This window comes from Siphateles boraxobius, unplaced genomic scaffold (genome assembly GCF_051911475.1).
Source record: "Siphateles boraxobius isolate OS27281-9 unplaced genomic scaffold, OSU_SipBor_1 39, whole genome shotgun sequence".
In the NCBI taxonomy this organism is placed as follows: Eukaryota; Metazoa; Chordata; class Actinopteri; order Cypriniformes; family Leuciscidae; genus Siphateles; species Siphateles boraxobius.
In genome coordinates, this window is record NW_027509019.1 from 2,240,893 (window position 1) to 2,252,500 (window position 11,608).

At 41.9% G+C, this 11,608-nt stretch overlaps 1 protein-coding gene across 4 annotated transcripts in view; it reads left to right on the top strand.

Annotated features, from left to right (window-relative positions):
• The first annotated feature begins 5,467 nt into the window (after nt 1–5,467).
• LOC143703867 (NACHT, LRR and PYD domains-containing protein 1a) overlaps nt 5,468–11,608 on the top strand; it is a 44,001-nt gene continuing 37,860 nt past the window's right edge. For 2 of the 4 annotated variants that reach the window (XR_013191445.1, XM_077197327.1), the window contains exon 1: nt 5,468–5,678. Coding sequence is in view for 2 of the 4 variants with exons in the window: in XM_077197327.1 (XP_077053442.1) it covers nt 5,629–5,678 (50 nt within the window). In the remaining 2 variants the exon portion in view is untranslated. The remainder of the gene's footprint in view (nt 5,679–11,608) is intronic. The other 2 variants (XR_013191446.1, XM_077197328.1) reach the window with 1 other exon arrangement.

An 11,608-nucleotide genomic window follows, 5' to 3' on the forward strand; every position in this document is an offset into this window, starting at 1 on the left:
GTATGGATTTCATGTAATTTTGTTTTTGTGTGGTGCAATGTGTTGTTATATCATTATTTTTCTTAGGTTGGGATGATCGATGTTCATGTGTACTAAATTAAAATGAAACTGAAATGGTGAAGGTTTGGGGTGTAAATGTGGAGAACAAGATGTGTTATGTACGAGACATAACTGGACATATAAAAGTTCAGTTATGGGAGGGACAAGCCAGAATGCTGCTGTGTGGCCACTCATATCAAATAAAAAAATTTGAGCACTCGTGAGTATTTGAGATCCCTCTTTCTATTAACAACAAGAAGCACTGAAATTCAGGAAGAGGAAGGTGTGGCTGGAGCAAGCTTGCTTGGACAGTTTAAAATTGATCAGGAAGAGGTAACCACTTTGACAGAGCAGTTTAAAGAAGATCCACAAAATGCCAGGCTTGGCAACATGAGTTTAACTCGGCAAGACAGTTTCATCATTGCCAAAGATTCCTTCAAGGCTTCCTACAAAAAATGGACAACTTGCAGCATACAGCAAGTGGAAGAGTGGCCATGGTGGAGACCCTGAACTGGAAACCCTGAACTAAATGGATCTGCTGTTCAATTCTGTTATAAGGCAGTACTTAGAACATGAGTTCATGAGCCTACTTCTTTTGCTTATTTGAGGGCAAAATGTTGAGGAGAAATTGCTTTGTAGAGAGGCATGGAAAGTTAAAATTCAGAATGACGTGGTGGTTCTGACAAAAACACGATTTTCTCAGCTTTTTGTTCAAAATTTAGTTTTTTTATGAAACAACCACAAACAGGTGATGATAGAAAAATAATGCATTAAGCTACAAAAAAACAGTTTTTTTTTGTTTAAAAGCAGTGGGTCTGTTCTTTGTTTTGATATATTGCATGTTCAGATATTCCTACAACAAAATGTTCTGAAAAAACAAAATGCTGACGGGGAAAGTGTTAAGTCGCTTTTTTAAACATGCCTTAGAAAAAACATAATTTGTGTGCACCATGGGACAAAACAAGTGTTAAATCGGTATTAAGTTCGAACAACTCAAACATGCATTTTAGTCTGAGACTTAATGCGCTTTATGTAAAATTGTATTTGGTGTTATGTCTGTCTACCAGCACATATTTGTGACACACGATTTCACATAAAGCGCTTGCTGAAGACACAGAAACTAGGGCATGGTTTGGGCATGCTTGATATTTTCCTGGTATATATATCAAAAAATGATGAGCAAACAGCAGGTTAGACAGTGTTTTCAACCCTGCCCAAGCTTCATCACGGGTGGGGATACACACAATCTTTGCATTGTTTGTTTGGGAGAGGAGTATGCACAGTCAGCGCTCAAGGGTGCTGCTGTGCAGATTGTAAACAGCTTTCAGTGAAGATGCTCTGCTCCCGTCTGGAGATCTTTGAAGAGAGCACTCAGGCTCGTGTTCCCTAGAGTGCGGGTCCCGCTGCTGCTGAGGGACTTTGGCGATCTAGATTATGGGGATCGCAAATGCATCTATCAGAAAGGATAGAGACAGACCTGGCCTAGCAAACATGAGACGGCGTTCCAGAAACTCAGAGAGAAGGGGGATCGGGGAGGAGCTCTTAACTGCAGACTTTGAGGGGTCAGATGGATCTGAGGACCATCATTATCGGGAAGAAGGCTACAGGAAAGATTTCATGATGCCTCTGTTTGGTTGTTCCTTGCCGGACTTTGAGACAGATTCTACCACAGGTTAGATCAGAGCACATGTTTGTTACAATAGATCTCAAGGATCGATACTTCCATGTATCCATAGTTCCACAACATAGGAGGTTCCTGAGGTTTGCTTTCGGGGCGAAGCATACCAATATTAGGTTCTTCCATTTGTTCTGGCTGTATCACCCCGCACTTTCACCAAATGCATGGATGCAGCACTGGCACCACTGTGTCTTCAGGGCATCTGCATTCTGAACTACATCGACGATTGGTTGATTTTAGCTCAGTCGCATCAGTTAGTGGTTCGGGATCAATATGTCATTCTCGTTCTCCAACATGGAAAGGTTGGGGTTGAGGTTAAATGCCAAAAAGAGTATGCTTTCTCCAGCACAGAGGACCACTTTTCTAGGTGTGGTATGGGATTCGACTATGATGCAAGCATGTCTTTCCCCTGCGTGCATCGAGTCAAACATGTCAGCCATAAATCGACTAAAGCTAGGCTAGTCACTCACTGTCAAACAGTTTCAGAGACTGTTGGTTCTGATGGCAGCAGTGTCCAACGTAATACCTTTTGCTGTGGAGTGCTGGGAGCCCTTTGTCGTCGCAAGATGCTAATGATGTAAGCTCCCCTCACAGGATGGGGAACGATCCTAGAGGGTTGCTCAACTCAATGTCTGTGGATGGGGGCATGATCTCTCATGGCACGTCAACTGTCTGGAAATGATGGCTGTCTTTCTTGCTCTCAAGAATTTCCTCACAGACCTCAGGGGCCACCATGTGCTCGTCACACATCCTGTCGAGACAGGGGCTGAGGCCTGGGGAATTTAGGCTCGAACAAATATAAAGGGTGTTCGCCCAGGTACAAGTGGATCTGTTTACGTCTTGAGAGATGTCTCACTGTCAACACTGGTTTTCCCTCATGCATCCAGCTCCTCTCAGACTGGATGCTATGGTTTAGACGCGGCTGAGGCTACGTCTGTACGCCCCCCCCCCCCCCCCCCAATCACTCTGCTCCCGGGAGTTCTGGAGAAAGTTTGCCGGGACCAGGTCCGTCTCACCTAGAACACCTTGTGATAGCCTTGCAGAGTGTGATTCTCGAATCTTGTGTCTCTCCTCAATGGCTCTCCTTGGGAGATTCCGATCAGGAGGGACCTTCTGTCCCAGATAGGGGGCTCAATACTTCATCCCTTTCCAGTACTGTGGAAGCTGTGGGCTAGGCCTCTAAAGGGGGCCCAGCTCATAGTTTCTGGTCTCTAAATTGAGGTTGTTGAGACCATCCTTAACTCCAGAGCTCCCTCCACAAGAAAATTATGCCCTGAAGTGGAGAGTTTTCACTTCTTGGTGCAGTGATCGTCCGCTGGACCCAGTTAACTGGCCGGTTTGAACAGTGCTGGATCGAGATCTGCAAGATCGATTCGCTGCAGGGTTATCTCTGTCCACTTTAAAGGTCTATGTGACGCCCATAGCTGGTTACCACATTCCTTTGGGTGGTATGTCTTTAGGTAGAACCCTTTGGTAACACGTTTTCTCTGTGGCACTTTGAGGTTGAGGCCTGCAGTACGCACTAGGGTACCGGCATGGGATCTGGCCATGGTGCTCCAAGGCCAATCCCTGGCTCCTTTTAACAGCCTACTGTTTCTGACTCTCAATATATTGTTCCTTGTTACGTCCCCCAGCTCAAGTGTTTGTTCCTTTACATGTGTTTGAGGGCAGTGTCTCTTACCCTTTTTCCTAATTACAGATGAGCCACACCTGTGCGAAGCCTACTTGCTCAATAAAAGACTTCTAGGACCGTTCCTGAGCGCGCACACAGAGACGGAGAACTGAGTCGATGCAAAGCCGTGTTTTCTGTCTTTGAATGACTGCCGTCTAGCTGTCCACCCGGCAGTCTAAAGTGTTCAGCCTTTGCCGTTGTTTTAATACCCATTCGCAAAATAAAACCACCCCTACTTAAGATACGAGCTGATCTGTGTGTGTCTCTCCTTTATGTTAAGGGTGGTGTCTGACCGCCAGTAACATTCCTCCTAGCTATCACTTCTCTTAGAAGGATAAGAGATTTGCAAGCTCGGTTGGTTGCCGCTTCGTGCTTGGACTCTGCACCCGGAATGGTAAAGGCGTTTCTTCACCCTATGCCAGATTACATTACCAAGTTCCCCATTAATGTCGCCAGATCTTTTGCATCGCAAGCCTTCTTTCCTCCTCCATTCCAGGATTCAGACCAGGAAAAAAATTAATCTGAACAACTGTTCATCTGTTTGGGTTCTCCTAGCAAAGGGTCCCCCACATCAAAGCAGAGGATGAGCAAGTGGATAGTCAAGGCTCTATCTCTTGCTTATAAGTCGATCAGACTGCCTTCCCCTAGGGCAGTCCGAGCCCACTCCACTAAGAGTATGGCTGCCTCTAAGGCTCTCTTGTCAGGAGTTTCACTTCAAGCTGTTTGTGATGCGGCAGGCTGGTCCTCGCCGCACATATTTGTGAGGTTTTACAATCTGGACTTGAGCTCTACAACAGGGGCGTCTTAGGGCTCTCTTCATGATTTCACACTAGACAGTAGGGTTGGGAATTGAAAATCTATTCCAATTCTGGAATCGAATACTTGAGGTCAGGAATCGGATACTTTACTTAAAATTTTGATTCGTCTTATCGATTCCTTTGTGAGTATGACTTTTCAACCACGAGACGACTCGTGTGCTGTTTTCTGTACTGCACACACATCCAAAGCGCGCTCACAGATAATGTAATTTAAATGGGATTTTAAACCAATGAAGTGCGAGACGACTCGCGCGCGTCTTTCAGTGCTGCAGGCATGTGTAACTATATTGGCAACTCTTAAGTGACAGCAGCTGCCATATCTATAATAACATTAATCAAACAACAAAAGACAAAGAGAAAATTCACTCATTCTTGACTGAATAACTTTTGTAACTATATTTGTAATGTATATTTTATTTGTTAAGTGCTGTGTTATTTTACATTTCATTACAGTTTTGGAACCTGAATACCTGAAAACCTTGTTTTCAGGTAAACACTGTTTATAAACAGAATAAACAGAAATAAACACTGTTTATTTCAATCATATATTTGTTCAGTTGTATCTATTTGTTGCAATTGCTAATTTTTTCTTTTTCAAGTGTTTACGCAGGATGAGGACCCGCAGGACATCCGGAGCTTGCTTGGCCGGGAGGTTTTCCCAGTCGCAGCCCCCAATCGCCTACGTCTCGCTGGTAAAGATGAGTCCACACGATCACCTGGAGGCTTTCGTGGACCTCTTTGAAAGAACAGCGGATGCACCTGGTCGCGCTGCTGTCTGAGGAAATGCAGGTGGCAGCACAATCTCCATCTCTGCATATGCTGTGAGTTTGCATGTTTTTGATACTTTATTTGAACCAAATAGTATTGCCTCTTTGTTATTATGTACTTTAAGTAATTTTAAAGGCTTTAGGTCTATTTTAATTGCCACACACACACACACACACACACACATCAATCTGATTACTTGATTAATCAATTACCAAAGTAATTGTGAGTGACAGCCCTAAATGTAATAGACTTTACATTACATAAGAGACAAGACCCCCAACTGGTAGGTTGTAATAACAGCACTAGTTCTTGGCACTTATTTGCAGGATAATTGACTTCTAAACTAGCAACCAGCCAGAACACTGTAACCCAAACCAATTATTTAATGTGCATATATAAAAAAAAAAGTTTTATTATTTAAGCTGCCTTCATTGTCTTCCATAATGGACATCTGCTGTAAACAAGCTTTAGTTCCCGCCACTTCCTGCTGCTGCCAGTCGCGGAAACAAACACCAGTGAGTGTGTGTGTGTGAGCGAGTGAGTGTGTGTGAATGGGCTCAGGATTGACTGGGTTTATAGTCTCTTATCTGTAAAAAAAAACCACGTCACGGAAACATTTGGCGCGCGAACCGACAGCTTTCGGCGCGCGAATAATGGTCGCGCACATGGCACATTATGGAGAAACTACAGAACTGAACGATGGGTGAGTGTCGATGGCGAACTGCTGTAAGTGTAACATCATCTGAGTCGAGCTCGTGCTGCAGCTGCACGCGCTGGACGTAAACAAAGAGTGCGCGCCGTCGCGCAAAACTGAAAGTACCACAGTAATAACAGTGCAGTTACGGGGGATTAAAGACTCAGGGTTCAGCAGATCACAGTCACATATATGAAGTTTATTTCTCCGATAAACACTCTGAAAGGACCAATGCACTGATCTGCTCGTGCGACTCTCGTCACTGACATCATTAGATGAGCACCCGCCATATCTATTTGTGTTTCAAATAATACGCTGGAAAGTTCGGGATGTGCTAGTCAAATCTTGCTTATGTATGAAGCGAGGCGAGCCTCTGGATGCGAATGTGTCAGTATAGTATAGTAGCAGTATATAGTAGAGTACTATGGAAAAGGCTCGAGTTATGAATATTGATAATTCATTGTGACGTCGGTTGGCCAGTAACGTTACCTGATTGGATCAAAGGCGTTTACAGTTTGGTTTATGAATATTTAAGATTGTAAGAAGAACCCCTGGCCAGGGGTCTGGGTCTCTAAACATAGTTGAGCAGTTACGACAAAAATTGTATTGAAATCTTAAAATTTTTATTGAGTTCTGTCCATTCATTTAAACAATTGCAATTGCATTCAACCCAACAATTAATGCTTCCAAAAGGTAATGAAAAACGTATCGTTAAAGACGTTAATCCAGGTCTTCTGAAGACACACGGTCGCTTCATATGATGAACAGGGTTATTTTAAGGTTTTATTTACATATAAACATACATGAATTCATCAAACATGGTAAACAGAAGCTCAAGCGTACCTGTGTGATGCGTGTGAACAAACATTGGTTCTTTAGGACTGTGGATGATGGATCCCTGTATCTCCTACACGGATCTGCGTGTTTACAGAAGGAATGACACCTGAGAATGTCTCTTATTAAACACTTCTCTTCAGTAGGGTAACTGACAGATATTCAACAATAACCATTTAACCTAATAACCTCTCGTTTCCTAACAACGGCCTTCTGAGATAAGCTCAGATAAAGAGCGGCAAAAAAACAATTACACACTTCCCATACGCAGAATGATGCACTTCAGTTCAGTGTAATCTGAGCCCTGGGATCCTCGCTCTACATTCACAAGTTTATAATGAAAAGATGTGGAATATTGTGGGTGAAACGTCTACTTTGTGGCATATAAAAACTCCTCATTCATAAATTATCCTGTGGATCGTAATGGGAACACTGTTCACAACAGGCCATTGGATGTCCCGCACTGATGTCCTGAAGAAAGAGAGTTTGAGCTGTTGTTTGTTAGATGACTGAAGCACTGCACACCATCAGGACACTGAGGTCTGGGTTATGGTGATCCAGTTGTTTCCTCCTGGTACAGATCCTTTTCACTGTAACAATGACAAAAATAACAAAGTGTTACAATGCCTATAGAAGTTTACTGAACTATAATGACTTCTGCAACTGTGGTTAATGCAGAGAAGTTCGAATCCCCTGCTCCGCACAGCACCTTCCATAAGGATGCTCATGCGTTTGGTGAGTGGGCGGAGCTTCACTGCGTCCGGACACATTCAGGACTGATAGCGTTCCCACTGCATATGTGAAGACGTCGTTTTTAAAGACCTCTGTCTGTGGTTTCAGTGATCCGATCACAAAACACTTTAGACTCGTGTATTTCATGAGTTCACCTGCATTCAGTATTAAAGTGCTAACCAGATCTGGATTGCTGTCCTTCCTTGCAGAAGGGATTCAGTCCTGATATTGGGCTTGAGTGCCAAATTGACCCTTGAATTATGGTAGGTATTGGATAAAATGGGGAAGATTAGAATAGAGGAAGAGTTGGGATGAGGGAGGAATGTTGTCACTGGGGCCTGATGAGATGAAATCCATGAACAGTCAAAAACAGGAACTTATCAGAACATCTGTGTTTGTGTTGAAAAGAAAGGCACTGCGTGCATGTGTGCTTTTCTGAATCACTTATTGTTTTTGATGTTATTGTTAAGTTCGTTCAGGGAGTGAAGTGTCATATGTCAGTAGTTGCTGTTGTTTGCGGTTTGTTCCTCTAGCCTGAGGTCAGAGTGTGCAAACAGACTGAAAGCCGCCCACAGTGCTGCTGACACGCTTCGTGAAGCTCGCTGCTGCTGCTGCTGCTGTATGCACTTCATTTGGTCCTTTCACTGTTACCTTTTAGTGTGAATCATCGTAATTGACTAGGACATGATTTGAGCGTGCAGGAGCTAGTGTTTGTGTGGACTGGAGGTAGGCCTGCTTCAGGGAGTGGTGCAGTGAGAATATGAGATGCTGGTTCTCCATGGTTTCCAGTGATAGCATCTCATGTGACAGGCAGGGGCGTGTCTAGAGAATTTGAAATGGGTTGGCAGTCAGTCACTGCCTTAAAAGATCGCGGATGCAAGTGACCAGCATGAGCTGAACTCATGGTGAAAACTAATGTAACACTAGTGAGAAGTGCTAACCTGCTATTGTTATATAAGGGTCCTATTTAAGACTTTGATTGAGTGATGTTTACAGTTTTTTTTTTTACGATCGCTATATCAATTTTTTCAATACTTTTAACAATTTTCCTAAACTCACCAACACACCTACAACACACAATTGTCAAAACGGTTAATTTCATGCTCAAAATCACACATTGTAAAGTAAACTCCAACACTAATTTTCAAAATACACATTACACTTACAGTAATAACACATTGCACTATGGACCAGATTTACTAACAGTTTGCATCAGCGCAAACCCTCTTTTGGTGTTAAAAAACTACTGTCAAATATGCATTTGTAGGAGTTTCCCTTTCAGGTGCAAAATTTATGGAGGAGAGTATTTAAATGATTCACGCAAGGTGATTTAAGGTTTGTGCTCGTCAATGTACTGGTGTTTGTGCCATTATTTACTCCCCAAAAAAAGCACGTCTTAAACCAGGTTCTACCTGGTAGATTGCTTTGGTCATAATAGAAATGATCTGTCTGTGTTATACAAAAAATGAATGACCCATCTCAAGGTAGCTTTATAGAATGTACAGTTTATGAAAAAAAGAAGACAGAGACAGAATTGCTTCAGTAAAGGCTTTATTTACAACAGGAAATCACTGCCAGATAACAAAAATATGCAATATAGCTGCCATTTGTTTATGTGAAAATGCAAAATATACAAACAGAAAAAGCCACAGTATATATATATATAAAAAAAGATCTGCTCAGTCTTTTGCATTTGGCCACATGTTCTCATCTACATCACACCTGATATATTCTCTGGCAAGGCATCTTGGGAAGAATCTTTTGGCATGCCTTATCCACCCCTGGCAGTGTTCAGCTGTAATGTCTTGGCATGCAGCATCCATTGCATCCAGGAGGGGCATTTGGTCCTGTAGACGATGGTCAAAAACCTTCCATCTCCAGGCTGAGAAAAACTCCTCAGTGGGGTTGAGGAAAGGGCAGTTAGGGGCCAGGAAAAGGGACATCATCCTCAGATGGGCGTCAAAACAGGCTGTGACTGCACGGGAATGGTGGAATGCCACATTGTCCCATGTGATCACATATATAGACAAGTGGTCTCTCACCTGTCCTCTTTCTACCTCTAGCACCAGTCTTTCATGCAGTTCTTCTTAAAGCAGGAGAAGGCTATCAGTGTTGTAAGGTCCAATCTCACATTTATGCAGGAGTGCACCGTTGTTGGTGCACATGGTGATGTTGGCTCTTCTCTGGCCCGGCATGGTAACAGCGCCAATGCCTTTTCGCCAAGTTGACGCCAGCCTCATCAACATAGATCACATAGACCACGACTCTCTCAAGTAATCAGACACAGCTTTGTTGTTTTTTTACTTGCTGTATGTCCTACTACTGGATCAACATTATTATATGTGTAAAAACTGAGAGGATGGAATGAGAAGTTTTCTTGTCTTCCTCTCATGCTGTTGAAAGGATCCAAAGATCCACTAGAGTTTAGCACAGTAACCAGTGTAAGTAAGTTTGACTAAACCTCGTAACTCGAGTGGATCCTCAAATTTTCTGCAAAACCTCATACAGCAGCTCCACCCACCTTATCGTGAATGAAGTCTTGCACACATTTTGGAGACTGTTTCTGCTTGTTAGCAGTGCAAGGGTAAATAAAAAACTAGTTATTTGATTAAGTACAGTGATTTTGTACAGTGATTGATTAAGTACTTTATTCAAAACATATGTGTAGGGCTAATGTTTTATGTATTTGAGGAGCAAAGAAGAGTCTCTTTGTCTGGGATCTAGTCATTGCCAATAAAGCCTGTTCGTAACACTTCCTCTTTTATAACACAAGCTTTTTGCCAAATGAATTAAACGACAGTAATAACGGAGTGCCCACATATACAGTAGATACAATAACCTTTGTAACCTGTAAGTTGATAAAAACGTAATGCGTCAGATGCAACCGATCTAATGACAGGCAAAAAACACAAATATCCGACATTCGCTGGTGAAAAACCTTGTAACTTCATTTGAGCTTAATTTTGGGAAAATGTTAATAATATAACGACACATGCACGTGTCTGACCATGAAGCCTAACCCATTACTAACTTTGACTACAAGGTGTATTCATTTTTTTAATTTTAATTTTATTTCCTGAATAGAAGTGGTTCTACACTAACCTGTAATTTTTTGCTGGTTTCAAAACACACCACGCTTGATATAACCTGCCATGTTAACATATCCTCGGATAAACTCATGCGATCCAACAGTGAATGCCAGGAGATTGCCTTGCGACTTACATAGGATGAATTGACAGCTGAGTTCAGGCTTTTCTCTCACATTAGATCATGCGGTAACGTTACATTTGCATTGGCATTTGCATTTGAATTCATCATTGGTTGATCTTAAACAGAACAATAAAATAACCTTATTAACCAGTTAATGGTAATTTCAAATAAGCTTGTCTGTTCAGAACATTTAAACTTGATTTCGTTTTTGTTTGTTCCTGTTAAAATTTTGTTCGTTTCCACAGTTTTTGTAATAGTTCCTTGAACCGGTTCGGAGCCCTGTATGGAACATTCAAGCATGAAAACCTGTTCTAGTAGAGCCCAAAAACAACTTCAAGACTTTGTAAAAGGTCATAAAAGGTCCCCTTTAAATGTTTTACAACCATGTAATGGACATGGATTATTGGGACTTTGTTTATGGAGATGTCTTCTTTTAGTAGATGCAGTCATTATACACTCTTGGGCAAAAAACAAAAACGGGCAAAAATGGCTAAATACTAAGCTTTTAATTGTGTTTACCACAAGTTATTGGTCTGCAAATTAGCAAATGCAGTACTTAAAAGCCATTGCTGTCTCAGAAAAGCATATAGACAGAATTAAGTTTTTGGCAGAATATGGGAAGTTGTGTATGGATTGATGAATCACAATGAAACACGAGTTGCATGGTGATGCTCCAGAGCGGCATCTTCACATGGCTCACTTCACACAAATGAAAAGTTGTTATCAAAAGAGGAATGAGATGTTATTTTTGCTCCTGCTCACACTGCAAAAACAAGCAAGAAGTGGCTTGAGAACAAGTCCATCATGTTCATGTTTTGGCCTGATCAGATTCCAGATTTGTAAATTAGTAAATATTTAGTCTCACATTAAACTCAAATGAACTGGGAGATGTTTTTCACTGTGTTTCAACAGTTTGAAGCCATTAACATTGAGTGGAACAACACTTACTCTTCTTCCTGTAAAAAGATGACTGGAAGTTTACTCACACGACTTAAAAATTTAAAGAAAATAAAGGGAAAGGATATTCCATGCTAAGTAACTTTATCTACAGTATTTGTACAATTCTTGCTAATTTCCTGACAAGTGATTTGTGATTAAATGGTTACGACTAAATATTTGGCAGTTTTTGGCTTGGCCCATGAGTGTAGACCTTATGTATCCCC